The 18413-nt window shown below is 63.6% G+C and overlaps 2 protein-coding genes across 3 annotated transcripts in view; both read right to left on the reverse strand.

Moving 5' to 3' along the window:
- On the reverse strand, positions 1–10825 carry CHLRE_33g758847v5 (uncharacterized protein). Its single transcript, XM_043073017.1, has 23 exons — positions 10306–10825; positions 9739–10067; positions 9111–9268; positions 8728–8864; positions 8360–8505; positions 7757–7887; positions 7447–7536; positions 6866–7286; positions 6416–6605; positions 5428–6217; positions 4952–5123; positions 4617–4778; positions 4398–4427; positions 3975–4109; positions 3010–3209; positions 2694–2809; positions 2227–2508; positions 1888–2014; positions 1521–1632; positions 1305–1370; positions 1095–1124; positions 697–851; positions 1–415 (listed from the first exon to the last, which is right to left on the reverse strand). The coding sequence occupies exons 1-23, from the start codon at positions 10467–10469 to the stop codon at positions 215–217; spliced, it is 4344 nt and encodes a 1447-aa protein (XP_042914051.1). The 5' UTR covers positions 10470–10825; the 3' UTR covers positions 1–214.
- A 144-nt stretch (positions 10826–10969) lies between these two features.
- Positions 10970–18413, reverse strand: part of CHLRE_33g758897v5 (uncharacterized protein) — a 12896-nt gene continuing 5452 nt past the window's right edge. The window contains exons 3-13 of one of the 2 annotated variants that reach the window (XM_043073019.1): positions 18155–18237; positions 17733–17867; positions 17208–17276; positions 16724–16787; positions 15383–15515; positions 14838–14962; positions 14009–14163; positions 13628–13701; positions 13218–13308; positions 12686–12911; positions 10970–12321 (exon numbers count right to left, since the gene is read on the reverse strand). In XM_043073019.1, coding sequence (XP_042914052.1) covers positions 12116–12321; positions 12686–12911; positions 13218–13308; positions 13628–13701; positions 14009–14163; positions 14838–14962; positions 15383–15515; positions 16724–16787; positions 17208–17276; positions 17733–17867; positions 18155–18237 — 1361 coding nt within the window. In that variant the 3' untranslated portion in view covers positions 10970–12115. Of the gene's footprint in view, positions 12322–12685; positions 12918–13217; positions 13309–13627; positions 13702–14008; positions 14164–14837; positions 14963–15382; positions 15516–16723; positions 16788–17207; positions 17277–17732; positions 17868–18154; positions 18238–18413 lie in introns of both variants that reach the window. The other variant, XM_043073018.1, reaches the window with a different exon arrangement.

An 18413-nucleotide genomic window follows, 5' to 3' on the forward strand; every position in this document is an offset into this window, starting at 1 on the left:
ACGTTACATTACCCACCCAGGTAAGGAATGCAGCTGCCCGGCCCTTATCCTCACAAGCACATACAACAGGCACACGCGCCTCCTCACTTCTCAGCCGACAGCGCAGGCGGCAGGACGTCCTTCCTCGAATGCAAGCACACCACCACCGACCCCACCAACCAATTAACTAACGGCACCATAGCAACAACTAACGGCCCTGCCGTTGATCTACTACTCACTTGTCCAGTCCAATGCCCTGGCCACCGATGGGCCTCACGGCGTCAAAGCCCGTGATGCAGGGGTTGTCCACGAACAGCGAGGACGGCTCGGAGGTAGAGGCGGCGGAGGTGGAGGCGGAGGCGCGGTCCGCAGCCAGCGTGCCCTGGAACTCCGAGGTGCCGTCGGAGCAGCGGATGCCGATGATGGACATGTCCAGCTGTAAGTGTGTTGGATGGAAGCGGGCCGTTGGGATGCAGCAATGAGGTCAGTCAGCAGGGTGGGTGCTGGGAAGTAGGCAGGCGCTTGGTCGCTCGCTGGGCCGCAGCAGGGGGCATGCAATCAAGCAATGCGGGACAATCAAGGAAGTGCGCAGCTCCTGGTGTGCGTGATCAAATTACGTCCTACCTGACACCAACGGCCCCTGCAGGCTTCGCAGCAGGCATGCGCGCGGTGCCTGCAGGCGGTAGCTGGCTAGGTGGCATATGCATGGCTGCTCACCCCATAGGGCCCGGCCTGGGCGGCCGCGATGCCTGAGATGACCGCGGCCTTGCCGCAGGCGAGGCGCGTGCTGGTGGTGTTGAGGACCGTGTGCTCCAGGGTTCGTGCCGAAGGCGGCACGCTGGGAATGCGGGCGAGCTCCCCACCCGGGCTGCCTGCATTGGTTGCGTACCGTAGTACAATGTTAGGTACGCGTGCAGCGGAATGTGACTGACTAGCGGCGCCTGGACGACATTGGGGCACGCAGCAGGTTAGTCCAACACATGCAGGCGAGGACTGTGTGCTGTGGCGCTGCCGGCACCACGTCACGACGGCCCGCTTCAACACAACAGCAGCGAGCGTGTGTACACGAGTAGATGGCGTGAGGACACGTGGGACCAAGCTATGTACACACGCACCCGCTGGTGCCGGCGCGACAGGCTTGGGCCCTGCAGGGTGTTTCAATCAAGTGCGTGGCGGCGGTCAGCGGACGGGGACTGGGACTTCGCCAATGGGCTAGAAGCATAGGGCAGTAGTTTCTTTGTGAGGCCACTTGCTTGGCAAACTAGCGCGTTGGCTCCACAAGCACACACCCCGCATACCCTGCCGCCCACCCGCCCGTCCCTCACCGGCTGCAGCTGCTGCAGGCGCGTCGGTGCAGTAGACATCCAGCACGCTGAGCAGGACGGTGTAACCTGTGGGTCGTATGCGCAGAGTTGCTGGTGTGCGGTGGGTGGACTGGCAAACACGGTAGCAATCAGGGCATACATACGCGCAACTTTCTGCCCCGCCCGGGTGTATGAGTAAGCCTCCCTCCCGCCATCTCTTCCTCCCATCTGCCGCACCCGGGTTTATGAGGTATCCCTCGGGCGACATGAAGTCGCGTATTTCGGTGGTCGCCTTGACCCAGTCCACCAGCGGCGGCGCCAGGCGGTTGCCGCGCAGGCCCGACAGAACCTGTACGGTACGTACGGGCGTACGGCAGCAGGGTGGCGGCGGCGGCGGTTGGGGTTTTGTTGGGGTCTGGGTAGGAGTTCTAGTGGGGCATAAATGACGCGGACGCGGGAAGCCGGTGTGGGGAGCGGCAGGAATGGAGCGGCAAGCAGGTAGCTAGGGCCTAAGGGTAGTGCGCCGCGTCTGAACGGTGTGTTGATTGACGATGTTAGCGTGGCGTGCCGTAGGTGGGGCGCAGGTGAGAGCGTCTAACCTCACCTGGCCAGGCGGGCAGGTGCGGTACCCGGGCATGTCCTCCAGCTGCGCCTTGCTCTGCATCTGGGTGAGGCCGGGGATGGTGCGGCTGGTGGTGGTGGGCACACCGGGCTGCAGCGTGAAGTGCCACCTGCGGCGCGGCACACACACAGTCGCTGATGAGGGGCAGATGTATGGCGGGTGCGTGGTGACACGCACACGCACAGGTAGGGGCCGCCGCGCAGGACAGTCATCAGCACGGCAGGGGGTTGAGTGTACTCGTATGGTTCATTTGTGGAGCGAGGTGGTGGTGGCGGCGGCGCCTAACACACGCAAAACCTGCACACACACGTGCGCACCCACCAGTTTGGGTTGTAATTGTCGGGACCGAGGAAGGGGTTGAACGTGGTGAGGCCGATGCCGGCGGTGAAGGTGGTGTAGGCGCCCGTGCCGTTGCAGCGGAAGAACAGCTGCAGCGGCTTGCCGATGCCGTTGCCAGCATCGCCGCCGTGCGCCTGTGCGCGGGCGGCTGTGTAGCCGCCCGCACACTTGGGCTCCGTCCAGTCCAGGCCGAACGAGGTGAAGCGCTTGGGCGGCGTGTTTGGGTCGCCGGTCTGGCGAATGAGCTTCTCAATGCCGGAGCGGCTGCATGCAGACACGGCAGGCAACACCAATGCTGAGCCCCCCCGTAGTCTTGCCGCAACGATATGAGAGAGCGTTGGGCGGCCTTGCAACTGCGATACCTACGTGTTGATTGTCCCCGCGAATCCAGGCACGCGACACGAAATTAAACCCCATGCCCGCATGCACGCACTCGCTCACCCACGCACCTGGGAATCCACCCATCCTTCACCACCGGGTAGGCCGTGAGGTGCTCGTACGTGTACGGCGCAGTGGGTCGGCCTATGGGCAGCTGCGTGCCGTCGCTGCAGATGAGCACGAAGTCCTGTGCACGCACAACACACAGATGCAACGTTTTCCTTGTGCTCTTTAACACACAGATGCCAAAGGACAAAGAGAAAACCGTGTAGAGATTTCTGAAGGCCAGCCAGCTGGCAGTCAGGCACGCATGTGGAGTTTTGCCCTTGTTGGCAGCATCGTCATCCTGCCAATCCGATCCCGCTTCCCTTCGCAACATACACTCACCGTGGTCAGCAGCCCCGGCTCTGTGGCGCCCCAGGGCCGGTAGTCCTCCGTGCTCCAGGCGCGGCCGCGGAAGGCGACCACGTGTGCGCCGGCCGGGCACTGCGCGACCCAGTCCTCCATGTAGTGCTCAAGCGCCTCCAGCCACTCGCGCTCCAAGTAGGTGGTGAACAGCGGGCCCGTGCTGGTGTTGCGCGCGGCGGCTGAGGGTATGGGTTGGGTTTGGGGTGGCGGCTTGAGGGGTAGGGCCAAGCGGTCCCACGCGCGCGCGGCCCCAGGGGCCGGTCGTGTCCCCAGACCAATTCCAGTTCCTATAGCATCTTATACCTATGCTGGCACTAAATCGAGCCGGGGCCGACGTTCTATGTCGCGTTCGTCAGGACACTTCATATCAGGCCAGAAAGTAGCCGATTACACCTATGCATATATTTGTATTGACAGCAATCGATAACGCCCGAAAACAACGCCTATGCAGGATGTTGGCATCGGTCAATTTCGCGACTTGAGCCTCGAAGAGCACGTTTAATCCTGCTGTCAAGCGCTATTGCCCAAATACATCGCAAATAACATATACAATAAGTGGCGGAGTCTGTATTCCGCTCTGCAATTTGCTCGGGGCGACGTTTCTTGGCGTGCGGTTTTGGCGGGAAACGCACCCCCCCGGACAACACGTGGTGTGAGTCAAGGGGAAGATTGTCCTTCAAGCATCAGTAAGGGCGATCTCCCAGGGGGTGTTGGTGCCGTCGAACGGGCGCCTCCCTGGGGACACGCGTTTACCTGGAGTGGGACCGCTTGGGTGGGGCGCTAGCTATCAAAAACACGTCGTCGCCCCGCCGCGCACGCAAGCGGCCTGCCTTGGCCGTGCTAGATACGACCAAAGCAGGCATGCATGGCAGGCTGGGAGACAGGACAAGCAGGCCCACATGCGTACAGACGTATATCTGTCTGCGCTCCCTCAGCACACCTACCTGGTTTGGGCGGCGAGGGCGGCGCCGCCGGGGGTGAGGGCGGGTGCAGCGCAATGGACAGCTCGGCCCACAAGACTGGGTAGCGGTCAGCGACATCCTTTAGCAGCCCTTGTGCAAAGCCCAGTCCGGAGGTCGCTGATGGGAGCGCACAGGACGAAGGGGACGAAGGGGTAGGGGCCAGGCGAAGGAATGAAATAGGATCCATGTGAGGGGCGCGCTGGCAAGAGAGAGCAAGTCATTGCGGTGTGTATGTACGCGGTGCAGCACGCACGCGCGGCGGCCCTACATATACCGGCGGGTGCCAGCTGTGCACATGCAGCGGCGTGCACGGCGGGCAGGCGGAGCTGGTGGGGCCGGTGCGTGGGAGCACGTGGGAAGCACACGCACACGTCCCTCAGTTCGAATCAACGACAGGTAGCGCACCTGCTGCCCGCTCCTGGCTGTCCATTGCAGCTGCATGTGCAGGCAACGCACATGACAAGCAAGCAAGCAAGCAAGCTCAGCGAGAATGCAGACGGGTACGGTAGCGGGGAGATGCAGTGACAAAAAGTGAGGGCATGAAACGCGAACGGGGGCAGCAGAGCGAGGAGCGAGGCGACAGGTAGGCCCTCCAAGGCAGGGACCCCGAGCGAGGCCACTCACCAACCACGCCGGTGGTCCTGTTAAGGAAGCCGCCCAGCCGCAGTGCGTCGGCGGCGTAGTGCGCGTTCATCAGCTTGTAGCTCCGCGGCGGCGGGTGTGGCACCTGCAGCGGCGGCCGCCACTCCGCCGCGTACTCCACCAATGTGGGCGTGATCATGATACCTGTGTGCGCATGTGTGTGTATACTTAGCATGCACACGGGGGCAGTGTGCGCGTCAGGGACGGCACGCGTGTGGCAGTTCTGTACGTGCCAAGCACGCCTCGCTCTTCATCACGCCCCGTCTCGGCACGTCCGCCAAGTCACGTCTCAGCAACAGAATTGTGTGGCCGCTCACCCATGGGCCCCAGCAGCCTGTTGGCGGAGTAGTAGTCTGCGAAGTTGGCCAGGCCCGCGTAGGTGCGCCCCAGCTCTGAGCTCAGAGCCATGGCACGGTCGTGGACCACCACCAGGCCGCCGCCGGCCGCCACGAACTCGCGCAGCTTCACGGCGAAGTCGTGAGGCAGCGCCTGCGTGCGTGTGTAAGAAGTGTGTGTGTGTGTGTGTGTGTGTGTTTAAGGGTTGTGTGTGTGTGTGCGTGTGTGTGTGTGTGTTAAAGAGCACAAGGAAAACGTTGCGCAAAGACAGTGTATGCGATGTGTATGCGATGTATGCGACAGTGTGTGTGTGTGTGTGTGTGTGTGTGTGTGTGCGGCGCCTGCCTCCCAACCTGCCTGCTGCCAACCCGCCGGCCCCCCTTCCTGCCTCCCAGCCTCGCTCCCCTTGGCTACCTCCCATCCACCCGCCCACGCACGCACGCATGCACGCACGCACCTGCGAGCTGAACACCACAATGATCTGGTACTGGTAGTTGGTGTAGGCCGAGGCGTAATCCGCATATGCGTTGTAGTCGCCGCCGTAATCTGCAGAGCCACTCGAGCTGCTGTAGTCCCCATAATAGTCGCCGTAATCATACTCGGCCTTCTTCAGAAGCGCTTCCGTGGGAAAGCCACGCTTCACGGCAAACTGCAGCCCTCCGAACACGCCGTCTTCAATCATGGCTGCCAGGGCCGCGGCCTCCTCCGGATCCAACTCCTCATCCACGTTCCCGTCGTCAGCGGCGGCGCCGTCACCGCTGCCGTCAACGCCACCTTCAACGCCGCCAGCGGCGGCATCTGCCGTGGCGTTTGCGGCCGCCACCGCCGCACGGCGGCGGACCGCTTCCGCCTTGGCGAGGCGCAGCAGCTGCATGGTCTGCCCCAGACCCTCGCCGCCGCCGCCCAGGCTGTCTGTGTACACCAGCACGTTCGGCAGCGGGTGCTCGTACACGTCGGACGCAGGGTCGATACTGCAACCCGCCGGCTCAGACAGCCAGCCCAACGCGTTGACGAGCAGGCGCGCGGCCTCGGTGTTGTTGGCGAGGCTCTCGGCGTCCTGCAGCGGGTTGTCGAGCAGGAGCCGGTCCTGCCCCAGCACCAGCACGCGGCCCTCGCCGTGCCGGGCCGCCGCCACCAGGGGCGCGCCGTCCGGGCCCAGCAGCACCGGCACCGCGGCCTCCAGCAGCAGTAGCCGCGCGGGCGGCCGCAGGGCGGAGTCCTCCAGACCGCTGGGGCGCTCCGGGTACCTGCAGGTGGCGGGCGAGTTGGGCGCGCAGGTGTGTGTGTGTGTGTGTGTCTGTGCGTGTGTGTGTGTGTGTGTGTGTGTGTGTGTGTGCTATGCGTTCGCCTTGCCAGACTGCAACAGGCAGCGCCGCCCCTGCTCCTTCCAAGCCATTCTTCATGCAACCAGACACCATACGTGGTGTCCTCATGCCGCCGCTTACTTGTGGGAGGCTATGCCGTACGTAAGGGCCTCAAAGTCCTCCTCGAAGTGCTCGTCCAGCTCGTATAGGTTGTTGAGCGGGTCGGGCGGCGGCGGCGCGGGGGCCGGCGGCGGCGCCTGCGGGAGGCTGGGCGGCGGCGGCGAGGCGTCCTGTCCCGTGATGTCACCCGTGTTGAGCACGTAGTGGTCATCTGCGTGCGGGCACACGTGTGGGTCGGCGGGGCGGCGGCGCGTGTGTGTTTTCAGCGTGTGCACAACGCAAACATACCGTGCGTGGCAAATGCTAACTGGGCCTCATCCATGCCCGCCCACTCAGATGTCGCAGAGCCATTGCCACTACGACACTCCCCCTCCCTTTCCCGCGCGATCGATCCCTCTCCCTCTGCCTCTCCCGCTCCCGCTCCCCCAAGGCCCCAACCTTCTACGCATGCTCGCCCTGCGGCCGCCTCACCTAGCTGCAGCAGCGCCCTCCTGCTGCTGCCCACCGTGCCATGCTGCTCCCCCTGCGCCATCCGTTCGCCTTGCTCCAGCCCCAGGCCCAGGCCAAGCCCCTGCTCCAGCCCCGCGAGCCGCCGCCGGCGCCGCTCGTCGCGCCGAGCCTCGTAGTGCGCCACAGTCGCCGCTTGCGCCTGCTCCTCCGCCTGCCGCAGCTGCGCCGCGTGCTCCCGCTGAGCCCGGACGCCCTCCTCACCGCCAAGCTCAAAGGCGTTCACCACGCCAAAGTCACCAAATGCGTAGCTGCTGCTGGCGATGCCGGGAGCGAGAGCCGAGCGCCGGTGGGTGCCGGTGCTCATTGGGGTTGGCGAGGAAGGCATGGGCGGCGAGGGCGGCGAAAAGAGGGCGTTGACCTGGTACGTGGTGCCGCAAGAGGCCTGTGCGCGTGTGTTTGAGCATGAGTGGCGTACGTGGGGCTCGTTGGGCATTGCCGCCATTGACCGGACGCCACATACGGGCATGTTGCTTTCCTCGTGTAGGCGTGTTGAGGTGGGCGGTTTGCTTGGGAGTCGGGCAGAGTACACAGCAACCGCCTACCTCGGGCTTTGGCGGCTTGAGCGCGCCGCGGGAGCAGGGCGGGATGTAGACGTTGGTGCCTTGCTGGATGGGGTCCGAGGCGTTCAGGCCCTGCATGGAGCCAGGCGCGTGGGTAGGGAGGCGGCGGGAGAGGTGCATGGGGCGTGTCATCATCAGGGTGGGAAGGGCCATGCGTGCACAGACGGATGTGAAGGGCTGGTTCCGAGAGCATGAACGCCCCCCCTTCCCACACACACAGACACGCACACACACACACACACACACACACACACACACACACACACACACACACACACACACACACACACACCTGCGGCAGGTGGCTGTTCACCCGGAAGATGTCGTCCGAGGTGATGTTGCGCTCTTTGGTGCTGTAGTCCGCAGCCAGGCTCCTGAGGCTGGTGGCGTTGTTGGACACCTTGACCACCTTGGCGCAGAAGGCTGTGAGGCAGCAGGTAGGGGAGATACGGTAAGGCGCGCATGGGTCTCCGTGCGTGTTTGGAAGCACGGGTGTGCCTGTGCCTGTGCTTGTGCCTGTGCCTGTGCCTGTGCCTGTGCCTGTGCCTGTGCCTGTGCCTGTGCCTGTGCCTGTGCCTGTGCCTGTGCCTGTGCCTGTGCCTGTGCCTGTGCCTGTGCCTGTGCCTGTGCCTGTGCCTGTGCCTGTGCCTGTGCCTGTGCCTGTGCCTGTGCCTGTGCCTGTGCCTGTGCCTGTGCCTGTGCCTACGCCACGGCCTCCACCGGCACACACCCACCTACCTTGGCTCTGGAGCTCTCCACGCCGAGATGGATTGACTGCGTGCGTGACAGCGGCAGACAGGTTGCAGTAACGGCTCAGTTGCAATCACTGCAATGCAACACTGGATACAGCGCAGAGTTTGGCTGACAATATGCGGCCCCCCAACCAACAGCTCACCTCCATCGATGACGGGGTAGGTCAGGGCGTTGAGCAGGCCGCAGGGGTTGTTGGTGCCGTTGAGCAAATGCGGCAGCCGCATGAAGCCGCCCTTGCCCCACTTGGTGCCCCACGAGTTCTTGATGATCCAGTGCTCGGGCGTGTACCTGCGTGGAGAGCGGGCGGGTGTGTGCGTGCGTGCAGCTGACTGGTTGGATACGGTACGTGGTGGACTGGTTGGGAGGCCCCCCGCCCTACCTGGTGCCACCGCCACCCGCCATAAACTCGCACGAGCCACGTCGAGCCATACCGGTTGCTGCGTGCTGCTCCTGCCTACCACTCCGTCCAAGATCCCCATCCATCGCAACCCGCTCGCCGCCCACACCCACCCCACGATGACGACTGCGTGGTTGGCGTCCGCCAGTTGGTGGGAGCAGGTGCCGTTGAAGACGTCGTGTGTGGCGGTGACGGCGTACCAGTCGCGCGAGGCGTGCACCAGCGCCACCGCCGGCTGGTTGGCAAGCACCTGGTGGGGGAGGTGGCATTAGGTGCGGCGGGTTGTGTGTTGTGGGGGACTCTGGGCACGCCTGCACTGCGCGTGCGGACTGCAGCACCAGCAGACTGCTTCCGAACACGTACGTGCCCGCCTAGCCTACGGTATCCAAGCCTGCCTGCGCCCGCCTGCGCCATGTCTGCATGTGCGCAATAATGCGGAATGCCGTTCATCCATCCATGCATCCAGCCAGCCAGCCAGCCAGATAGCCCAACGCACCTTGCGCAGGGCTGGCGCCGATGCCGGCACGTCCTCCCATCCCGCAATCCGGTTGATGAGCGGCCTCGCCGCGCGGTCCACGGCCGGTGAGCTGGGCGGTGGGGGCGGCGGCTGTTGGCTCAGAGCCTTACACGTCTGCTCCTCCAGCGGCGTTGAGTCTGTAGTGGCAGGGTCGTTAGTGTGGGAAGGCGGGCAAGGTGTCGCCACGATGGGTGAGGCTACTCGCGAGGTCCTACCTGCACCGAACGCGCATGCAGCAGGTACTGCTAGTGAAGAATGATTTACCTGGCTGGCCAACGCATGCGGCTAAGACCAGTACGGTACAGTCTGCGCCCCGCGCGCCATAACCAGAACCACCTGCCCATTGCCGCAACGCCCATCCCCGACGGTAGATTGTGCCATTGCCCATGTCGCCGTTGTCTTCAGCCGCGGCCGCTATCCAAGTTCGGTGCTCCGCTAGTTTGTATTGATTTGGCTTAGTTTGGCTGGTATTTACAATCCCCCATGACCTGCTGTGGCCCCTGGAGGCCACCCTCGCGGCGACCCTCGGCCCAAGTAATAACCCCACGACCCCACGACCCCACGACCCCTGACCGCCCTGACCCAGGATTCCTGCCAGCACCCCCACCATTATAGCCATTCAGGCGCAGCCACTCCCGCCGGGGCAGCAGGTTGGACTTCATGGCGTAGCGGTACACGTCATCCACCCAGCCGCCGGACGTGCTGACGCAGGTGGCAGCCGCCGCCTCCTCGGCCGCGCACAGCATGGCCTGCATCTCCTCCAGCTCCACCGCGTTGGCGCCCGCGGCCCCGCGCTTGATGGACAGCAGCGCCTCAATGGAGTGAATGCCGGCAAAGGCGAAGCACGCGGGGCACTTGGACTGGTCGCTAGGGTCACGGATGACCCCGGGAATCCTCCGCCAGTCAAAGTAGTCGCGCGCTCGGACCGACCCGTACCTGTCGATGAGTAATAAGGCGGACGCGTGAGTGGATGGGAGTCCATCAGTGAGAGGCCGTCAGTGGGAGCCCGTGTGTGTGTATGTGTGTGCGTCAGCAGTACCGGTCGTGGGTCACGCGACAGTCGGGCTCGCGCCACTCTATTCGACTGGTCACAGTCGGGCCTGCCCGACCTACCCCCGCACGCCGCGGAGCGCGCAGCGGTACGGGCGGGGCCCAGGTCCCCCTCGCAACGCACCTCTCGAGCCAATTCCGTGTTCTGCTTAATCCGAAACCATCGCTGGTTTTGGGCAGCTGCAGGCCTGTAGCAAAGCTTGTCGACTGCTGCGCACTAATGCTTCGCGGCGCCTCAAGCAACACCACGACCAGGACAGCAATCCATGCGGTATATAAAGAAGTCATACTTGTACGCTGTCTACGCGTCACAGCAGGACAGGGGCCATGCTCAGCAGCAGGGCCTCTCTTGGTGGCTGGTGCACACAAGTTACTCCAGTACAAAGCTCAATAATCCTAGCACAGTATCTTTGTGTCAAGCGCAGGTTTAAGCAGCGATGAGCGCGTGTTGTTTAGCTCAGAAGTTGTGTAATCCGGAGATTGCGCCCGCCGTTCTCTGGGGAGTTACCTTGATGTCAAGCCGTCGCTTTACTAAAGAGATACACTTCCATTCAACAACTGTAGCGGTTCTAATAATTCCCACTTCAAAGAGTGGGCCACCTGAATGCATCTCGAGGAGCAAATTGCTCGGAACGTCTACTACTGATCAAACGTATGCATATGCACTTCATTTGCAGCAGTGTAACGGGACTGTGCCCGCGTACTACCCTGTGATAGGGGCCACCTCATCATGCCGCGCCAACAACAATTTTCCTTATGATCGCCGTGCGGCGGCTTCCGCCTATCTGCACCAAAAGAGATTGAGAGTTACTCCAAGCGTGAAACTGTGCGTCGGCCCCAAAAAATGTTTCGTAGCGGGCCATTGAACTTCTTCATGTCTGGAGCCTATCACTCCGGGTCCTCGACGGCCTCGGCCTGGTCCCTGCCAGCTCCAGTGGCCCCCATGCATAGCCCTGCTGGCGATGGCACCGCAGAGGCAGGCGAGGAATCAAAGAGCCAAGGACGGCAGGGTAAGCCCGTAGCTGGGGAGCGGGAAAGCGAGAGGCCTGTCCTCGTGCTTGCACGACCCATGCCCTGCGCGGTGACTGCGCGCTCGTACTGGGTCATGGGGGGGGGGGGCGGTTGGCTCAGGCCTTCACAGTCCGCACGAGCAGCATCGGGGCCTACGCTGATCCGTAGCATCCCTGACTACCGGCTTGCCGGGCTAACGGGCTTGCTTGGCCGCGAAACTGCAACGCCACGGCCCCACGCCTTGCAACGCCCCGAGCCCCTTGCAGCCATCAGCAGCCATCAGCAGTCACGGCTCACGGCCCTGCGTGTGCTTCTACACGGTACGGATCCACGTGTTGGCCGCAGGCGCCGCACCGCCATCGGCCGCCCCCCATGCGCAATCCAGGGCGGCCTTAGGATCCTCCGCGGCGGCCAAGCGCGCCAACACCGTGGCTCCTACAGGACTATACGTAAACTAGCCCCTTACCCTTGTCCATCACACCCTCCTATCCACTTGGCCTGGCCCATCGTCGCCTGACAACAAGCGCCTGCACACACCACGGTTGTGTTGGTCCGTGGCTCACTCGTTGCTGAAACCCACCCGGCCTCAGCCCTTCGCTCTTGGACCTCCATAGTCGTTTCGAAGTCCGATTTCCCGATTCACGTCGCTCCTCATTGACTGCCCCTGCTTCCAACCCGGCAACACGTGCAAGACGCCCGTCCTGCAAATGCCATATATAGCGAAGGCCAATGCACCCGGAGATGTTGTCGTTGCGAAGCCTTCCAGCGCCGACATGCATCTTCCCATCATCATGTCCCAGGCCCACGTGGCTTATCGCGCTGCTGCCGCGACTCAGGCACAGCAGCAACACGACCCGTGCACACATTGCCTCCGGCCCCGCCCGCCAGTCCTTAGAAGCGCCATAGAAACTCGTAAGAACTCCTTAGAAACCGAAACCCTCATAGGCGGGGCAGTGCTCGTGCGGCTCGTCAATCTCGGGGCCCCACACCGTGGTCCGCCCACGCGGCACGCCCCCGTGCCCGTCCTCCCCGTGCCCGCCCTCCCCGCCTTCCCCGTCTCCCGGGTCGCGCTTTCGCTTGAGCGCCGCTCTCGCGCCGTCGTCTGCGTCAGACACCTTGTACGTGCCGCCTGTGTGCGGACGCGGGGCACCAAGGGGAGGCGAAGCGGCGTGAGCGCGAGTGCGTCTGGGGCGAGCGAGGCGGTACGTATCATGATACGCCTACAAGCCTCCGGCTTGCACCCGTGCACCGAAGCGCGGCCCAGCGGCCCACAGTGACCCTTGGGGCGCACACACACGGCGCGTGCACGGCGTGGCCCTTTGTGTGTTTGCGCATCCGCCTGGTGCACAGTGCTGACCCTTTCCCTCTGTGCGTTTCCTGACAAACGGCATGCAGCAGCACGCGACAGCGCCGCGCCGCGCCACTAAGGGCCACGCCGCGACACAATGTGTAGGTCTGTGTAGATTTACATCTTTAGCGTACACGACACGCACCGTCGTTGTCTCCGCCGTGGTAGTCGTCGTCGTTGCCGTGCGGGTCGCCTCCCGGCGGCGACAGAGGCTGCGGCCCGTCCTCTCCCTCGCCATAAGCCGCCCCTGCGCCGCCGCCAGCACCTGCGGCCGCGTGCCCGTTGCCGCGCTGCCCGGCGCCGCCTGCTCCTGCTCCGCGGCCGTGCCCCGGCGGCGGCGGGTGGTGCTGCTGCATCTGCTGCTGCTCGTACTGCATCTGCAGATGAGCGGGATAGCAAGGAGGAGATGTTGAGCCCAAGAACATGATCACACCAGATGGACATGGTACTGAAGCTGTACAACATCGCAGCGCGCGCTAGGTTTTGCCTGCACCCAGCGCCTCTCTGCTCGCCGTGCAGCCCCCTCAATCCTTCCGCACCCCCTCCGCCCCCTCCTGAGCCGCTGCTTCTCGTGCTCAGCTTTGCCTCCCTGCCTGACCTCTGCAAGCAACCTTCCCAAAGCCACCTGTCCCCCTCCCGCCCCTCACCCGGCCCCCTCCCCCCTGGGTGCCACTCACGTGCTGCCGTTCCCGCCACGCCTCCACATCCCGCCGCAGCACCTCAAGCTCCGCCGGGCCTAGGTGCGCGCGGTCCGAGGCGTACTCCGGCCTGTGTGGGCGTGTGTGTGTGTGCAAAGATGGTACATAGGAGTGTTAGACAGCAGGCGCAACGGAGGGGGGAGGAGTGGGGGCCGGTGCCGGGGCAGTTGACAGGGGTGGCACGGGTAGGCGAAGGTGTGCAGGAGGGCAGGCGAGGCCCCGTCGCGGTCATTCGGTCCTCCTCGCAGGCTCTGGCATGCGCACGAGCACGCGCACACGCACACGCGCGCACACGCACGCGCATATATACACACACATCGACACCCCGGGCCTTGTTTTGTCGTTTTTCAACTGACACACACACACACACACACCGATCACCCCGGCACCTGTTGATCAGGCTGTCCTTGAGTGTCCCCACCAGCAGGTCCTGGTCCACGTGGTTGATGATGGACTCCTTGATCTGGGCGGGATGTGTGAAAGATGACAACGACAATGTGGGGGAGGGCGAGAGAGAGAGAGAGAGAGAGAGAGAGAGAGAGAGAGAGAGTACGCCAGCGGAACCCAAGCCACCGGCTTAATCAGCGACACACACGCACACACAGGCTTCGTTTGTTGTTAATTTCAACACACAAACACACACACTCACACACACACACACGATCCCCCGCCACACACACACCGCCAACCAACGGCGCCGCCATCACCAAGCCCCATCACCAAGCCTTCTGCGCCACCCAAAGCCGCCACCCAGCCGCCCTCCCTCTCACCCGCAGGTAGACCCGTGAGCCGTTGGCGGTGTCCTTGTCCTTGCGCTCGCGCATGAACAGCCACACGCCGCGCTCGCGGTCAAAGGTGCACTCGCACAGCTTGCCGTCGTAGTCCAGCGGGTCCACACCGGGCGGGAACTCCACGTGGAAGTTGCCTGAGGGCGGGGGGTCGGGGGTCGGGGGTAGCCATCCATGGGATGGTGTGTATCAAATATGAAGTGAAGTGCCGACGTCCAGAGGTACAGCGGGCACACGCGACGCATTCCATCGGGGGTCGGGGGTCGGGGGGGGGGGGGGTTACATTCATTATTATTTAAGAAGTGAAGGCGTAGCCAGGAAGGGGGGTTGTAAACACCAGCCCAAACCAACCCAAATCAAGCCAACCTAGCGGAGCACAGTCAGAGGCAGTAGTTGGAAGGGGGATTGTATGGCATGAGTGCTTGTGGTGACAAGGTGGTGCGCGCGGTCTTGGCATGACCAGACCAGAGTCAGACAGCGAGGGAGCACAATGACAGAACACACACACACACACACACACACATGAGGTGGTCGAGTCCAGCATCACTTGGGTGAGCTCCTGTTGTTAGCTACACGGTAGGTCTTCTAACATCTTATTCTGTCAAACCTTGTCCCTGCCGGTACCCCGTCTCCATTCCCCGCCTCCTCCAGCCCCCACCCTCCAGCCCATCATCCCGCTCCAGCCATTGCCCTCCAGCCCCCGCCTACCCTGCAGCCGCCCGTCCCTCCTCCCCCCACGTGCTCCCTCCCTGCCTCCCCCAACCTCCCTCCATCCTTCCCCCCCCGGCCCCCCCAAAACAGCCGCCCCCACCGTGCGGGTCGATTCGCTCCAGCGGCACGTCCACGATGTTGCTCCCGCGGGTTTTGTTCTGGTCCAGCAGGTACAGCGTGAGGGGCGCTGGGTGGGCCGGGTCCAGCATCACCGGCCGCCGCCCGCTGCGGCCGTGGCAGGGGCAAGGAGGCCAGGGGCAGGAGGTCAGGGGGTGGCAGAGGTGGTGGCATCGGCAGAGGCAGAGGCGGAAAGCAGTGCGGTGGGGGTTTCAGTGCGGGGTGGGTTGGGGAGCAGGAGTGGGGTTGGGTCGTGTTCGAGGTCGGGCCAGGGGTGGCGATGGGGAGCGGGGGCGACGGGGCCGACTGGGTGCCACCAGCAGCAGCAGCCCAGGCGGCAGCCCGGAACAACCCACCCACCCCACATCGCTCGGCAGCAGCGATAGCAGCAACAGCAACAGTACCAGCAGCAACTGCAGTAGCAACAGCAGCAACACTGGCAACACTGGCAACACTGGCAGCAGCACCCCGCTCCCTCCCTCCCGCCCCCACCCCCCCCCTCCCGCCCGCCCGCCCGCCTCTGCTCACCTGGCCGGGTCTGCCGCCGCCTCCGGGTCCGGCACGGTGGCGCAGCGCAGTTTGAAGTCGACGCTGTTCATGTGTGCGAACTTCCATTTGTACAGCAGCTCGCAGGTGCCGGGCACATACTGGTGCTCGTAGCCTGGGTGGCGCGGGGCGGAGCGGGGGATTGCATGGTGTAAATATTGGGAACAGGATATCAGCAGGGGGATCAGAAGACGGGGGCGGGGGAGTGTGGCGGGGTTACAGTCGTGAGTGGTTGAGGAAGGGGCGGGCCGGAGGCAACCTTGGGGGTAAGGTGGGAAGGCGTGGGGTTGCAAAGATGGTACAGAGAAGTGTAGCGAGGGGGTAGGTGTTGTGACAAGGGGTGTCAGCTTTGTACAGCTGGAAAATGGGCTGAGCCCCTAGAGCAAGGGATGTGACGATGGGTACCGGCGACATGAACAGCACCCTTGCAAGCCCAGCGGGACTGGCAAAGGGGCATACCAAAGGCACCGCCACGCCCTGTCCACGCCACTCCACACATGAGTCCGTGATACCTCATTCCAAATCCCTCACAAGCACCACAAACGGCTAGTGGGGCTCGGGCGCGTGATCCGGGGCCGCGACATAATTAAGGCGGGATCGGCACGCATGGTTCGGCTGTTGCACAAGATTTCGACATTCTTGCCCCAAGACGCTTGTCGTCGACATGTTTTGATACATGGATGTAAGATATTCAGGGCCCGAGAGCTATACTCGCGGACTGAAGAAAGTCAAGATGTCCATGGACTCGCGAGGTCGCTTCTCACTCCGGCCGAGTTTTCCCTGCCGCCTATTTTTCTACAATAGGGAATAGCAATTAATAATACGTGGCGCTCGCGGTTTGTGCCAGTATGGTACTTTTTGTCGACGCAGGCAGGCACGCGCAGGCAGGCAGGCAGGCAGGCAGGCAGGCAGGCAGGCAGGCAGGCAGGCAGGCAGGCAGGCAGGCAGGCACGGACAGGGGCAATCCTGGGGGGCTTCGCCCCCCCCCTGGATCGCTTCGCTCGGGGGGCTCAGCCCAAAAAGGGCCGGTGGGATTGGGGCGGGGTGAGTGGACGCAGCGTGGATCCCGAGCCCAGCTGTTGTCTCCGCCCCGGCGCTCGTCGATAAGACTCCGTCCTCGACCGCTTACCCCCGCCCCATACACCCTGCCAGTGCCCCTCCGTTGTCACAGCATAGGCCACGCTCTCTTCCTCGCTCTTTTGCATTGGGTTCGGTTTGGTCTGGGATTGAAATAAACTACCCCCCTCCGCTAGTTTGGCTTGGTTTGGCTTCGTTTGGGCTGGTACTTACCACCCCCACCCCCGCCCCCCGGGGAACACCCACCCTGCAGGATGAGTCCGTCGCTCTCGTGGCCGACCTTGTGCGGGTCGTGGAAGCGCTCAAACACCTGGGGGGGGGGGAGGAGTGAGGGGGTAGGGGGGCATTGCGAGGTCAAGGCAACGGGGCCGGGGGAGGGATTGTAAATACCAGCCCAGTTTAAACCGAAGTAGGGGTTCCAGGAATGTTCCAGGCAACGTTGTCAGACGGACAGGGAGGGTTGCAGTCATGTGCGGCGATGAGGCAATGGGGAGGTTAATCGACGAGGTAGTCGGGTGGTTTTGATCTTGCCCAACAAGAAACTAGAGACTGGGGGGCGCCTGAGATGGGTGCGGGTGGGAACAATATGGTGGTCTCACACTCGCCCGGATGCCCCCGGGACACCCCGCCCCCAGACGCCGGCACCTGTGATTAGGTCACTCCGTCCTCCACATGAACGGCTACCCCCCCCCCCCCTCACACACGCACACACACACACACGCGCACACACCTTGTCGATCTGGTGCACGGGCCAGAAGGGCTTCTGCCGCACACTGAAGGCCTCTGCCGCGTAGTCGTACTGTGGGGTAGGGGGGTAGGGGGGCAGGGGCAGGGTAGGGGGGCAGGTGGGGCAGCGGGGAACAGGGAGGCAGGGAGATATGGGCAGGAGGGGAGGGCAGCTGGTGGGTTGCTCCCCAAGGGGCAAGTGTGGCCGTGCGGAGGCGGCGGTGAGGAGGGGGCCCGGCATGCAGACCCGGCATGCATGTGTCAGCGGAATCACCCGGGCCCCGTCTCGGCGGCGGGCGGAAGCAATGGCGGCTGCAACCGAGTGCGGCCCACGCGGGGCGGGCTTGAAAGTGTGTGTGATAAAAAGGAAACGAAAGCGCGCCCAACGACGACAGTGTGTGTCTGTGTGTTTGTGTTTGTGTGTGTGTGTGTGTGCGTGTGCGTGTGCGTGTGCGTGTGTGTGTGTGTGTGTGTGTGTGTGTGTGTGTGTGTGTGTGTGTGTGTGTGTGTGTGTGTTTCCAGCCCCCACCTGCAGCGGCGGCGACAGGTACTCGGCCCGCGCGGGGTCCCAGGCCCCCCGCCCCGGCCTGCGCCAATCGTCTATGTAGGCTCGCTCCGTGGTTCGCGGCTTGACGATGTCGCTGTCAATGGCGCGGTAGCGCTCCTGCGAAGGGTGGGGTGGCGGGTGATGTGGGAGCCGGGGTTACATCGTGGGGTTATGTCCATGATTATTGCGGGGGGTGTTACATTCATGATTAATTAAGAAGTGAAGTCGTAGGCAGGTACAGTCGCATAGTAGACGGGGTGGGGGGAAAGGAGGAGAGATGGCGGAGTTGGGTAAAGTGATGAGATGGGCGGGGAGGGAAGGCCAGCTTCAAAGCGGACGCACACGCAGGCCCGACAGCCCATGCCGCCACCCACCCCCCGGCCTGCCACACCCCCCCCCCGCACCTTCCAGGGCTTCTGCAGCAGCGGTGTGGCATTGATCATGCACACGTCATAGATGAGGTAGCGCAGCCGCGGCGGCGCCTGGCCTGCAGAGGGGGAAGAGAGGGGGAGAGATGGGGGAGAGGGAGGGGGGAGGCGCGAGCAGGAACCGGCCAGGGGGTGCGTCCGCAGTGTTGGATGGTTGCGCTGCTGCTCCTTCCATATAACAGCACATGACTGTACTTGCACTGCACATGAGATGCTACTGCTACCGTACTGCTGC

Source organism: Chlamydomonas reinhardtii (assembly GCF_000002595.2).
Source record: "Chlamydomonas reinhardtii strain CC-503 cw92 mt+ unplaced genomic scaffold scaffold_33, whole genome shotgun sequence".
NCBI classification, from domain to species: domain Eukaryota; kingdom Viridiplantae; phylum Chlorophyta; class Chlorophyceae; order Chlamydomonadales; family Chlamydomonadaceae; genus Chlamydomonas; species Chlamydomonas reinhardtii.